The sequence below is a fragment of the Rhamphochromis sp. 'chilingali' genome, assembly GCF_963969265.1.
Source record: "Rhamphochromis sp. 'chilingali' genome assembly, chromosome: 9".
NCBI classification, from domain to species: domain Eukaryota; kingdom Metazoa; phylum Chordata; class Actinopteri; order Cichliformes; family Cichlidae; genus Rhamphochromis; species Rhamphochromis sp. 'chilingali'.
The window spans coordinates 38252957-38266828 of NC_137936.1; the positions used below are offsets into that span (position 1 = coordinate 38252957).

The window sequence follows — 13872 nt, forward strand, 5'->3', positions numbered from 1 at the left end:
TAATATTTAATGTGTTTATTATCTTATTATTATTATCAGCTTATTATCATCTGCTGTTTAAACTTTACTAAATCTGACGCTCTGAGATTAAATTAATGAAAATAAGTGAGAAAAATATGAGTACAGTACAATTCTATAACCTATGTTTCTCCTTTTTTGTTTTTTGTTTTTTTAGCACTGAACTACAGTACGGTAACAATTATTTAATTAATTAGAAATAAATCAGTAACATGTCTCTCACACGGGACATTTCTGCACTGCGAATGCGTTTAGTTTCGTTAGTTTATTATCACAGTTATTCTGTTGTTTTATTGTATTATGATTTTGAATTAGAGGCTTTATCTTGTCTGTATTTCTTAACCAGAGTCACCAGAACCGCGTGACTTTACGGTTTTATCTAACCTGGGATGCCCCGGTACTTTGAAATCACATGCTATGTTTTTAACCGAAGTGACTAAACAGTGTGATTTTTTTATGGTATCGATGCAGACCGTCCCACTTTTTTAATGTTATTTTTATATGACAAAGAAAAACAAGGGCTTAAAAATGGAATTTATCGAGGCGAAATGGAATAAAAGAGCCCGTGAAAAATATAGTTGAGAAATCCGACTCTTCGGTTTGGACAGTAAACGTAGCAGTTGCCCCGGAGGTTCTTCTTCTTCGCTTGCCGTCAACAAAACCGGAGTGCTGCCTGCTAGTTTGCAGAGCTTTGAGAGGGTTTTTTGGCACGAATTTCTCCACAAAAAAACGAAAATGGTAGGATAAGAGGACAGTTTGACAAGTATCTGGTGAAACTGTTCACATATTTGGCCATCATACTGTAATTTATCAGTTTTACAGGACGGAATTTAATAAATTGCTAACTGAAGCTAGCTTGCTTTTGCTAGTCGGGCGTTGTCGGTTTATTTTTAACCGTTTCTCTCTTTGTGTTACCTTTAAACGCGCTCGCTGGGAGATTATTTTAATTCTGTGTTTGTTGCGGTGTTAAACGATTTAAATCCGTTTATCAGCTCACATGAAATGACTGATCACTGTTGTCTCCGTCCCTCAGGCTGAAGTAGAAGAAACCCTGAAGAGGATTCAGGGCCAGAAAGGGGTTCAGGGAATCATCGTCGCCAATTCAGAGGGTGAGACGACAATGATGTCATTTCATCCCCTCTTTTAAAGACCTTTCCGCTCTTTGCGTATTTCTTATTGTGACTGCCACCGTGTGTTTAGCAACTATAAGTCCTCCGGGGTCTGATCCAGAACTCAGGTTTAATAAACTCCGGGTTTGTTAAAACTGAGGCAAACTTTAGGTCTCTATCGGGAAAAATAAAACCCAACTTAAATTTATAGTCGGTTACCATGATAAGACACTGTGACCCTTCCCTAATCGGTTACCATGGTAACAGACCGTGTGACCCTGTCCTAACCTGCTCCCTGCACGTGTTATCTCTGGCTCCTCCCCTCCCGTTACACCTGAAACAGCCGACTGACCCTGGATCGATCCAAATATTGATATATCGGTACCAGTGTCAGTATCAGATCGTGATACTTAGTTTCAGAGTGTTTCCTCAGAAAGTAGACATCCCTTTACAAACAGGGTCCTCCTGCTCCTCCTCTTCCTCCTCCTCTCTGTCTCATTGTGTTTTGTTGTTGTGCCGTCACATGACCCGTTTGTGCTGAGCAAACACATGTAGGCTGTAGAGATAAAAAGGAGCAATCTCACTGCCGTGTGTGGGAAGCCGATTCATGATCAGTTTATACAAACCCAAGAAAACAGAAGTGAACAGTGAAAGAAACAAAGTGAGGAGGAGGAAACTCCCTCACAGACCGAGACCCCCAGCATGGAGACAGAGGCCACTGGCAGAGACCTTTCTGGGACTGATTTTATCACACTGATGAGTAAAAGACTCAATTCAAACATTTAAATAATGTTCTCAGCACCTTGAAACATGGTGCACTGCTCTGTCCTGAATAAACTGCCTTCATATGTTAAAAGCAGCACAACCTAAAGTATGTTGATAATAATATCACAACGTCTGCAGACACTACAGTAATCATCACATAGAGTGCAAAATAAACCCGAGAAGCATCCTTAGTGCTGCAGCAGCATTCACTCATCTTCACGAATACTAAAAATAAACCTTCCACATATTGATTATTGTTTCACTACCTGATCAATAACAAGTTAAACAACATTTAGTTTATAAGGAAAACATAATTGTCATTCGTGGAAAACAATCCTTCGAGCTGTGACAATCCCATAAAAACCAGGAATGCTTGTTTCATACATGAACTTTCACATGCACGTTTTTCACTCTGTGAAATGACGTTATTATTGATGATGTGTTTGTTTTTGTCTGCTGGTTTTTATTCACCCCTGTTCCTTTAATTTACCACACTTACATTTTCCTTGGTACATAATAAAGCTGGAATCCCATCAAATTATGAATTTAAATAGTTTACCTGTAACTTGACAGGACAAAATGTTACCGAAGACAAAAGTATTTTCCTTCTTCGTCCCATTTTTAATAAAAAAAAAATTTTTTTTGAGTAATTGAGATCTATTTTACTGTCACGCTTCAGTTTCAGCAGCAGAGAACCAGTAAAGTAAGGTGTGATGTGGTTACTGGGTCCACGTGTGAATGTCCATCTCATAAATGTTTTCCCTTCAGGAATCCCCATCAAGTCGACTCTGGACAACTCGAGCACGGTGCAGTACGCCGGGCTGATCCACCAGCTGGTGATGAAGGCCAGGAGCACCATCCGAGACATCGACCCCCAGAACGACCTCACCTTCATGCGCGTGCGCTCCAAGAAGAACGAGATCATGATCGCTCCAGGTGAGAGCATCTGCTGGGAATTACTGCTAAATGAATTCCATTCACCAAAAATGAAACGCTGTTATTCCAGTTAACCTGACTTATAAATGCTTCAAAAGGCTCAAACACGCTCCCATTAGCTGAGCTGAAGCCTAGCAGACAGCCACCATCTACCTGTCTGTCAAAGAGGCCACAGCCCTAATTTTGAGTCTTACTGGTGTCCAAATGGAAGTGTTATAAGAAAAATTCAGCCCCCGTTCAGCTGTTATAATCCACAGTTATCCATAGAAGTGGTTTTCGTATCGGGATGACTCAATGCTGGAGCCTCTGGTGGACGTGAGCTGCAATTTGTGGCTCTTCAGTGTCGGTTTCATCTTTCAGCCCTGCAGTCGCTGCTTTTGGGAAACAAGTTTCCTCCTCTGGGGGAAAGTCGGGCATTCAAATGATGCCTTTTATCTGTTTACATAACTTTCCATAAGAATTGTGTTTTGCCACCTGCCATGTGAACCAGAAATGGGCAGGATTTTTTTCTAAACTTCTCAAGTCCAGAGAGGTCGGCATCTGGCCGTGAAGATTATTTTACAGCTGCAGCAGTTTAGTAAAACTCGAGATCAGCTGTTTTTATTAAAACTCTACATTTTAAAATATTAAAATGCCCATTATTCAGATTATTTCCTGGCTAAAAAGGCTGGATGTGAACATTTAAGATGCTTTTGTTCCTGAAGTCGTTTAATTTTTTTGCCTTTTTCTTAACAGATAAAGACTTTTTCCTCATCGTCATCCAGAATCCATCAGATTGAAGATGAAGGAGCTGACGTCTGGCTGTTCGCTCGCTTTATCACTCTCATCTAAACGGCCCAGTTTTTCTTTTTTTTTTTCATTAAATCAAAATTTGTGTTTAGCAGAAGCTTTTTCATGGGAAGTAAGGTTGTAAGGTCAGGATGTGAAGGTGTAGATGTGTGATCCCGAGGACGGTCAGTCGGCCTGCAGGAGGATTTTTGGGTTGTGTGTTTTTTCCATGTTTTAGCATTCCAGCTCCTCGGTGTGTGTGTGTGTGTGTGTGTGTGTGTCTGTGTGTGTGTGTGTGTGTGTGTGTGTGTGTGTGTGTGTGTGTGTTTACGTGCACACGCGTCTCATGTCACCGTTTATTTCATGTGTAGCAAGCAGCCAGACGTGCACGCCAATACATGAGTAACCAGTGAAGTCACAGACACATGACTGGAGCAGAGCACGCTGGTCTGCAGGTCCAGTATACGAGGCAGAACGAAGGACGTGCTTTGTTTTATTTAGCTCACCTTAAAGGAAAACTGCAGATTGTTATTTATTGTTTTGATGGTTAAAATGTTAAGGAGCAGTATTTCACCTGTGAGCAGAGAGCGACACTACAAACACGTCCCTGCTCTTGCGTCAAGTTTGTTCATTTGTAACAATTAAGAAATACAACAATTGAAAACTGTCCTGTGTCTTTGTCTCGTTACTGGTTTTTGGGTTGTTTTTTTTTCTTGTTCAATAAGAGACTCGTGCATCTATCATCAGCTAAGAGTGCTTCATTTGAGTGTTTTGGTAAAAAGGAGGAAGCAGATAAAACTACTTGAAATATCATCCAGTTGCTTGGTTACACATTCAGGAGACAAAAAGAGGTCGACGTGTCACCTCAAGGAAAAACATCCAAAAACAACCCAGCAGAAAAACAGCAGCTGAATGATGCTTGGTGTTAGGGTTACAATGTAGGAGGGACACTAATTTTGAATCATTATTGAAAATAACAGGACATGAGTGCATGTGTAGAGTCAGCAATTACATCTGGTTTAAAAATGCTTCGATGTGCCTCAAAACAAGAGTTTAAAAAAAGCTTTTTTCAACCTCTGGAAGTTAAAAGTCTGCTGCTGTTGTTCTGCCAAAGATTTGATTTCAGGACTCTGAGGCCGTGTTTCAGTCTTCATGTCTGACAGATCACTGCAGAGAAGAACTGCAGAGTCAGCTGGTAGGTTTCAGCTGATGCGTTTGCTAAAAGCAATCATTTTCACATTTCACAGTCCTTTCATTTTTTTGTGCATCGCTTTAAAATCATCCTCAGCTACAAGATTCGTTTCTTACACACTGCTTTGTACACAGTACAAAGTAAAATATTTGCGTCTAAAATATAACGGAAGAAAAGTCAAAAGCAACATAATAGAAATATTTTGACTTCAACCATGACCTCAGTTCCAGAAAATCTGGGAAACTGTAAAATCCAATGATTTGCAGATCTAACAAACCCATTTTTTCTGTACAATAGAAGATAGAAAACATGTCATATGGTTTAACTGAAAAAATGTTCCGAGTCTTGTTCCTCACACAAAAAGATTTCTCCAGATTCTCAGAATCTTTCAGTGATATCATGTATTCTAGATGAGGAGATATTCAGTGTTTTCAAATGTTACATCAGGAGCAACATTCTGAAAATGTTCCACGTTTTTATGATGCAGTTTCTGTTGCAGGTAAACCTCTGCCTCCCTAAATGCTGTTTTATACCCAAACATATTACTGATCTATTGCCAGTGACTCACAGACATGCTAAATGTTCCTCCAGCTGTGTTTTTAGTACCGCTCACTTTCCCAGCCTTTCATTGCTCATCTCCCATGGACGAATAAAGTACGAGTTTATGAGATCTGCAAATGATTGCATTCTTTATTTCAAATTTACGTTTTATTCAATTTTATTTTATTGTTTAATTGGGGTTTTATATTCTAACTTTTAAAACTTTAGTAAAGTACTCGAGTTACATTCCACTACAGCACATATCTCGTTAATTCTCTTTATAAACAGTCATCAAAGGAACAAAGTATAAACAAAGTAAAAAACATCCAAAAATAACAGCGAGTGAACACAAAATAGTCATAATCACAACGAGATGAAGATCATCATAGATGGAGAATAATGGATAAAATCAACACAGCTGATGAAAAGTATATGAAAATGTCTATGAACACAAACAAAACCATCAGAGATCACTGAGACACCCCATCCCCCCACCTCCTCTAAAACAAACCTAGGAACGCCCCTGCTGAAGCAAAACACAGCCTGACATTACAGCTGATTCACGAACCTTTCGTCATTTCCTCTCAGTACAAAATGAAAACACTGCTGTGTCGTGTTAAACTCTAAACCACCGTGTGAATCACGGGCTGGTTTGTATAACTAGTTAAACTTTGCACTTCTGTTAACGTGAATGCAAAGCTGCTCTCTGGGTTCAGGGATCGATGCACGTCCCCTTTAAATGCAGCGGGTGACGTCAGAGGCTCGGTTTACTGTCTTTGTTTGTCCGGAGCTGTTTTGGCTTCAGACGAACCAGAGACTCGAACCGAAGAGACGGACCTGCGCTGTTGGCTGTAACTACTGCGTTATTCATTTGTGTATAACTGTTTAATAACCGGGACCGAGATGCCGTCCGACAGACCCTTCAAACAAAGGAGGACATTTGGTAAGAAAGCCCCGGGAAAGGTGTTATTTAGCTGGCTTAAGTGCCTGCAAACAGCCGCTGAGCTGCTAGCCCGTTAGCCGCCTAGCTCAGCTCTTTGTATTTAAAGTGCAGTGAAAGGGTGTCGGTGCTGTGTTACTGTAGCTGCTACAAGTGTCCGGGAGCTAGGGTGGGTAGGCTAACAGAGTATTTCTTTACTCGCGAATCAAAGGTGAAAATCCCGTTTTTACTGTGTGAGGCAGCAGCCTCCGGGCCGAGAGGTGTTAAAGGGCCATCTGGGTCACTGTCCGGCTAGCTCGCAGCCAGCTAGGCCTCCGTTTACACGGCCGGATCACCTCACTGGTCTGTGTTTGCTGAAAGGAAAAACAACATGTGCTGACACATTATCCCAACACACGTGTTCAGCGATTTATGTTGAAATATGAGGTCGAGAGACAGCCCCCCAGAGCCGGGCAGGGAGGAGCCCGGAGTCCGGCTCGTTGCATAATCTTTCCATTTACAGAGAAGCAGAGATGCAAGAAACGCTGCATTCACCGCCTTCTGCTCTGTGCTTATAACCTGCTTTCAGCCGCTCTCGTAGACCTGTGCGTGCTCTTTGTTTAGCAGCTGTTTGAATTGTGTCACACTGACACACATTACAGAAGTGTTACACAACAGGGGACATGTTTACCACACTTGGAGTTACTATAATACGTTTTCCAGTTCACTTTTATTCATATAGCACCAGTTCATGTTAGGGTAAACACCCCCAGAACCCCAACAATCAGAGGATCTCCTGTGAACTGCACATGGCGACAGTGGGGAGAATGAACACCCATTTAACAGGAAGATACCATTCTCAGGGAGAAGCAGCCATCTGCCTCCACCTTTTGATGGAAGGCAAAGCAAACCACAGAAGAGAGAACAGCCAGTCGTCTGTTCATTGCAGCAGATACAATAATGTTTTCAAAAAAGTCACTCAGCAAATATTTAAACGCGTCATTAAAGAGTCGCTCTCGGACGACTAAGATTTCAGTGTAAACATTACTGAAGACGGGCGTCGCGACTGCAGCATCATATATTCCTGTTATGAAGCCCTGAGCTGAGCATTTGCCCCGTCGCCATCTTGTTTGGATTGAGCCTATCAACAGGAAAGAGTTTACTGAGGTCACAGCAAGGGAGCAGGCCGTTTTCCCATGAACCTCTGCAAATCTGCAACCAGATGAGTCGCCCTCTGCTAGCCATTAAGAAAAGGATGTATCATTATTTCAGCATCCTCTTCCTGAAATTTGATGGTAGACGAAGAAAGAAGAAGATGTGATTAATAAAGACAGACTTCAGCCTTGGTTTGTATTCAGTTGCCGACACAGCTGGAAGCACAACGGCTGAGTAATTATTCCTGTTGTGCCGCTGCCTGGGGTGCATGGTAGTTGGTGCATTGTAATGCAAATTCTCTGTGGACGAGTCTTCACGATCACAAAAAATCAACTATCACCGTCTGATACCAAAATTTTTTGCACTTGTGTCCTCGTGGACGTGAAAAGTATAGTCGAGGCTGATCGTTCGGGGTCACCTGATCCAGCCCTAACTTCATAAAGCTGATCAGAAAGGAAAATGCGAAGCCTGATCTTAGAGGTAGGAGGTGTGACTCTCTCCAGGAGCCAAGTGAGGACGAATATTTACATTCAAACTAAAGACAGGTGATCTTGCAGAACCTGGAGCAAGACTGTAGCTGGCTTCCAATAAACACCTCCACACTGAAACAAAGGAGCCATTCACACTCAGCTGCTGCTGCTCTGAGCCACCTGAGCTTTGAACCCGGCCGGTATTTGAAAAAGGAAAAGCAGTTTTTCTGAAATAGGCCAGTAGGAGGTTCAGAGAGGGCAGCATGCTGTAAAATTAGATAGTGAGGCAGTAAAAAAAGAAAAAAACATTGCAAAGCTTGAAATGGGTACTGAAAGGAAAGCCTGTGGGCATTAAAGGAGACGTTTAACATAATAATAATATGCAAAGCTGTGAAGAGATGCAAACGCCAGAGCTCTGCCTTGAAAATAAAAGAGACTTAATGTGAAAGAAGAAGCCAAAGAGACTGATGCTAATTAACCACGTGGTTAAACAGATCCTCTCTGACTACACCTAGTTTACTCTCATGTCATTTTTTTTTCATCACTTTTAAGAAGCTTTAAGTGGTCTTTACCTGAAAACCGACTAAAATGATCTTTCAGTCGCTGGTTCGTTGTCTCCCAGTTGACAACCGTGTTGTTCACTGACTAATTGTTGCAGCTGTGTGGGGGAATGGCTCTCTGCACTGCACTAAACAGCTCTGTGATCTCTGAATGCATTCACACATCACACTAGAAATGAAACGTTACAATATGGCGAGGAAGCAGGAGGTTAGAGTACACAACAGGGATGCAGCGAGGACACAAACTTGTAGCCTTGTAGAGCTGCGGTTCCATTTTTCCCTCATCTGGAACGCAACATTTGTCACGTCTTGTGGATTTTCTGACAAAACACAAACTCAGTCTCCATCTGGAGAGGAGAGAACTTTAAATAATACAGATAATGAAAATATCCAGTGTTTTCCACAAAGTCACATTCTATTAGATAATAAATGAATTCGTGCTTATGTGTGCAGTGCATTCATAAAAGCTCATACTGAGCCAGGAGAATCCTGGAGCACAACAGAGCAGGAACCAGCTGCCCCGCTGATGAACTCACCATCATGGCCACAGTATCCTTGGTGAGCTCAGCGCAGCGGCACATGAAGCAGGTTCTGGTTAAACTGACCCTACAGAGGTGACGGATGGCTGCCATCACCAGCTGGTAGAGCTGGAGTCTGTCTGATTACAGGACTCGAGGCAACACCCACATGTCCAGCCTCACTGTAGGGAAGCAGACATGAAGTCAGAGTTAGCTGGTTGTTATTGGCTGGACTTTCAAAATAAGAGCGAGGATGGTTCCTGGTTCGACTGAACAAGAAATGAACTTTGTTTTTGTGACCATTTGTGTCTTTTCTCCACAGCTGACCGGTGCAAAGAGGTCCAGCAGATCCGCGAGCAGCACCCCAACAAGATCCCCGTAAGCTGCTTCACACTGAATCACACCACACTTCACTGAGCTTTGTTAGTGGAAATAAAGATGATTCCACTGGGATGAACCGGAGGTTACCGGAGTGCAGGAAGCAGAGGGTGCAGTGTCTGAAAGCAGCGAATCAAACCAGTCTTCACTTCAGAGCGATCGATGTGATGCTTCGGTCCACAGTTGACCTTGTACTAAAAATGTCTTCCAGTCAGAGATTATATTTAAAGATTTAGATCATATTTCCCAGAACAGGTTTTAATCTGAAATCAAGTTTTGTAAATTTTGTCTTTGTGAGCTAAAATTTCAGATGTGACTTTAAATAATTACCTCAAAGTCTTACAGCTCACAGACTCCCTCTGTAGTTACACATTTGTGTGCCGTTATATTTCCATACAGCAGGAAAAAAGCCAGAAAATCAGGTTTCAACCACAGACTGTACATAAAAGATGGACATGATTAACGTCATGTGACCTGTTGTTGAGTCCTATTTCTGAAACTTTAAAGCAGAGTGTTTTCCGTCTTTACTGTCTGCAAGCAAAGTGCAACTGTTGTTTACAAAATGAACATTGTGTTTTCTTTAGACAGACTTGAGGCTAGCAAGCGCGACAAACAGGGGAGTCGCCCTCTGCTGGCCATTAGAAAGAACACGTTAAAATGTCCGACATGCTTAGACTAGAAGAAGTCTGAGGTTCAGTTCAAATACGGTCATGTGTAGTTTTAAAGAACATGGCAGCAGCTAAAATGCTAAAATCAAGCCTACAGAGCAGAACTTAAACCAATCAGAGACTTCATGGTGGCCGTGTGCATCTTTTGTATACAGTCTATGTTTGTAGGGCAGGTTTTGTCTTAGTGACACTCGTCTGTGTGCTTTGTGCCTGCAGGTGATCATTGAACGGTATAAGGGAGAGAAACAGTTACCCGTTTTGGACAAGACCAAGTTCCTGGTACCGGACCACGTCAACATGAGCGAGCTGGTCAAAATCATCAGGTAAGCAGAGCTGCACCAGCATCAGCACTGCAGGTTATTAGCTGCCATGTGTGCAGCTGTCAGTGAGCGTGCATTGTAGTCTGTAGTGTTTAAAATACATTTACTGCAGTTTCAGGTCGGTGGATCTGGCACAGTTCAGTTTGCCTGATGAGGAGGAGAGGCTCATTCTGTTCACAGAATAATGGGCCAATAAATTAAAAAAATTACAGTCCAGCAGTAAAGACATATAATAAACCATAATATATCTGTGGTTTGTGAGGCCACTGGTAATAATTATCATCCAAATGCTGAGGAGGCAGAAATAAGATCTTTTTAATGTCAATCAGCCATAAGAGTGAATTAGCTGTAGGTCCGTCGTGCATCAGTGGATTTACAGATGGTCAGCGTGCTGGAGTTTGTACAAGATGAAAGCGTTGGCCTCTAAAGTGAAGGCTGAGGGTGGAAAATGAAAGAGGAGGGAGGTGAAAAATGATAATGCAGAAGTGTTCCTCGATTCAACATCCTCAGTGTTTAGAAAAAGCTCCGTCAGAGTTTCTGTAATGAAGCAGGGTTCAGTTCAGTGCTCAGCACACGTTTGTCTCAGCCTCGGTGTGAGATCCTGTGATGACTAAAATATCAAGCGTGCAGTGTACTCCACCCAGGACAAGGTCACCAGGATCTCACCCTGGAGCCACAGCTGGGCTTAGCCTGAAGAAGGCTTGGTGCACCCCAGTGGGCCCACCACCCAAGGGGGGCGCTGTAGGGGTTTGGTGCAGCGGGGAGGTCCTCGACGATCTCCTCTGAGACTCTGCTCAGGAAACAACGGCTCTTCATTTAACTGTAATGTTGTGCTGCCCGAAGCCCCGCAGATGACGACAGGTCCAACACAGGAACAGCATATAGCCTGTTAATTTTCAAAATAAGAGTCTGCAGCCTAAAAGCTCTGCTGGTGAAACGATGTGGTGTGATGCGAAGCTGTGCGAAGGACCGAGCAGAACAAAGTCAGAAGTGTCAGATGGGTTCATCAAAGAGCCAGAAGCCACAGATAAGAGATAACCTGCAGCTCAGATGTGTGAAGCTGCTCCTGATGCAGACTCAGTATGTGCAGGTTTTTTGATTAAAGAGTCTTGGAAATGATAACCAGCAAGTTTGAGTAATAATTCACTAACTGGAGACTTTTATGGACAAAATAAATCTTAAAAATAATCAGCGGATGAATCGATGGTGAAAGTGATCTGTGGTTCAGCCTTCGGTGAATCGGCTGCTGCTTGTTGATTAAAAGCTCTAAACGAACATAAAAGGATATTAAAATCAATACGCAGAGAGCCGGGCGGCCGATGTAAGACCTTTAGAAAAATGCGCTCGCTCATCCTGGACCTTCTCAGGACTCACGTGATCGACTTCTCAATCAATTCTAAGTGATTTTAGGCGCTCTTTATTTTGAGCCGAGCGGATGGGAGAGGAAGGCGGGGATTAAAGTGTGCGCTTTATGCCCGGCGGCTGTGGTCGTGTCATTCAGAGGCAAGAATGTAGACGTTTTATACGGCGGTGCCTCGTACATCATGTCAGGAACCCAAACTATGAACAGCATCAGTTACCATGGTGATTTAGCCAGGTGAAAGGAGAGCCGCTTTCATGAAACAAATCTCTGACCTCAGCACCGCTCAGCGAGCCATTAACCGCGCTCCGTAGTACGACCCTCTGAACCCTCAGTCTCTATGAAACAGCAGCAGGAGGAGGCGCTGCCACAGCTGGAAAAAACAGTCGAGTGTTGGAAAACCCGCAGAGATCATTTCATCTCCCAGTTTCACTTCTATTCCTGCTGCAGAGGTGAAGCCACACCCACTGGTTACACCTCTGTGACCCACTGCAGGGCTGAAGGATATGTCAGTTGCAGGAGTTCAGATAACTGATCTTATCTCCAGCTTGACCTTAAAAAGTGAAGTGATGGGTGGATAAATTTTCCACTTCTCCCTCCTCCAGGCGCCGACTGCAGCTGAACCCCACGCAGGCCTTCTTCCTGCTGGTCAACCAGCACAGCATGGTGTCGGTGTCTACGTCCATCTCTGAGATCTACGAGCAGGAGAGAGATGAGGACGGCTTCCTCTACATGGTCTACGCCTCGCAGGAGACCTTCGGCCGCTGCTAGGGAGGGAGAGCTGGGACGTCCTCGGGTGCTGTGAGAGAAGAAAGGGCGGACGACCAGAAACTCCGCCTCCAGCAGCGCCTTTTCTCCCCCACCCCCCTCTCTTTCTCTCTGTCGTAGTCGAGCACCTTCTTCACTTTGGTCAGCCAGTAGCTCCGAAACCCAGAGAATATCCTGTGTCTCCTTCAAAAAAAAATCCGATCGGATTTTCCTCCCTTCTTCTGTTGGCCCCCCACAGGCTGAGTTCTCTTATTTTGAAAGGGTGACACAAACCGACTAGTGATAAAGAAGTTTTTAAACGATGTCTCGATGATGCGTGATTGATTAACCGATCGGTTTTTCCTCCGTTACGCTACACACGTATCAAACTTGAAACCAGGCAGGCGGAGGTCAGGGTGTAGCCTGAAGGAGTCAAAGCTGATCAGTGCATCAGCAGATGTGTAAGCTAGAAGATTAGAGTCTGAGAAGTTTCATTTTTTCCTTTTTAAACTCATTTTGAATCTGTTTTTTTGTTGTTTGAAACGTAGTTTCGTTTGTGTTTGTAGCTCCCAGTTTGTTTCCTGTCAGCCGAAGCTCAGCGCGCCGCCGCTGGCCAACCATCGGCTGACAATCGGGCTCAAGATTACTGTGATCCTCATCGAGCTGTTAGCATTCACAGTAATTTTCCATGTGCAATATTTCTCCTGACACTAACGCTGAAAAACACTCGCCGTTCATATCGTCTGTCTTCATTCACAACCCCGTAAGCACAACGGCGCGAGGTCCCGAAGACACTCGGAGTAGGGTGTGTTTGACGGGAGGGACGACACGGCGGGAGGCTGTTATGCTTTTATTTTGACACGCTGAGGCGCTGCGGCGGCGCCTCCTCCCTGTAAGAACACCACGGTAGCATTCACATAATAAATGTATTTAATGTAGGATCTGAATGAGCTTCTTTTGCACATCGATTAATACAAATATATAAAAAAAGACTTGGTGTAGGTTTTTTTAGTAATTGCTGTATAACAACTCTCTTTTTGTATCTGCTCCTCGTTTCCGTCTTTAACAGGAATTCACTGACAAAAAAAGTTCTGCACTACGAACCTGCATGTTTTACTTTCCTTTTTTTTTTATAAATGTTTGTTGATTTTAAGCTCTGGATGTGATTGTATTGTTTCCATTTAGTCCTTTTTGATGTCTCCCAAACCAAAAACTGAAAGTAAGTGAAAATATGTTTGAAACTGAAAAAAAAAAAGACCCGTGTTCGTTTAAAGGATCGTATAATCGAGCTGTATTACAGAGTGTGTGTGTCTTTAGGCTTTCTGACGTTGTCACTGTACTGAGGGTGTACATAGATGCGTTGCTACAACCTAATTCAAATTATTTGCCAATAAATAAATAAAAAGTTGCCTTTAAAATGATGACTCGGCTTTTTTCTGCTTTGTTGTG

General features: G+C 43.1%; 2 protein-coding genes across 2 annotated transcripts; both read left to right on the forward strand.

The window, feature by feature from the left end:
- The first annotated feature begins 613 nt into the window (after positions 1-613).
- Positions 614-4263, forward strand: dynlrb1 (dynein, light chain, roadblock-type 1). Its single transcript, XM_080890718.1, has 4 exons — positions 614-756; positions 1052-1127; positions 2661-2828; positions 3564-4263. Exons 1-4 carry the CDS (start codon positions 754-756, stop codon positions 3605-3607), a joined length of 291 nt encoding a protein of 96 aa, XP_080746844.1. The 5' UTR covers positions 614-753; the 3' UTR covers positions 3608-4263.
- Positions 4264-6098: 1835 nt separating this feature from the next.
- map1lc3a (microtubule-associated protein 1 light chain 3 alpha) lies at positions 6099-13841 on the forward strand. The gene is made up of 4 exons (XM_080891519.1): positions 6099-6271; positions 9273-9328; positions 10213-10319; positions 12282-13841. Exons 1-4 carry the CDS (start codon positions 6232-6234, stop codon positions 12445-12447), a joined length of 369 nt encoding a protein of 122 aa, XP_080747645.1. The 5' UTR covers positions 6099-6231; the 3' UTR covers positions 12448-13841.
- Positions 13842-13872: the final 31 nt, after the last annotated feature.

What these genes read in the sequence shown, in the direction of transcription:
- dynlrb1 (XM_080890718.1), top strand. An exon ending in CATCGTCGCCAATTCAGAGG is followed by an intron (nt 1,128 to 2,660) that starts GTGAGACGACAA and finishes TTTTCCCTTCAG; the next exon opens with GAATCCCCATCAAGTCGACT. An exon ending in CGAGATCATGATCGCTCCAG is followed by an intron (nt 2,829 to 3,563) that starts GTGAGAGCATCT and finishes TTTTCTTAACAG; the next exon opens with ATAAAGACTTTTTCCTCATC.
- map1lc3a (XM_080891519.1), top strand. Translation starts at nt 6,232, where the DNA reads ATGCCGTCCGACAGACCCTTCAAACAAAGGAGGACATTTG. An exon ending in CAAACAAAGGAGGACATTTG is followed by an intron (nt 6,272 to 9,272) that starts GTAAGAAAGCCC and finishes TTTTCTCCACAG; the next exon opens with CTGACCGGTGCAAAGAGGTC. An exon ending in GAGCTGGTCAAAATCATCAG is followed by an intron (nt 10,320 to 12,281) that starts GTAAGCAGAGCT and finishes TCCCTCCTCCAG; the next exon opens with GCGCCGACTGCAGCTGAACC.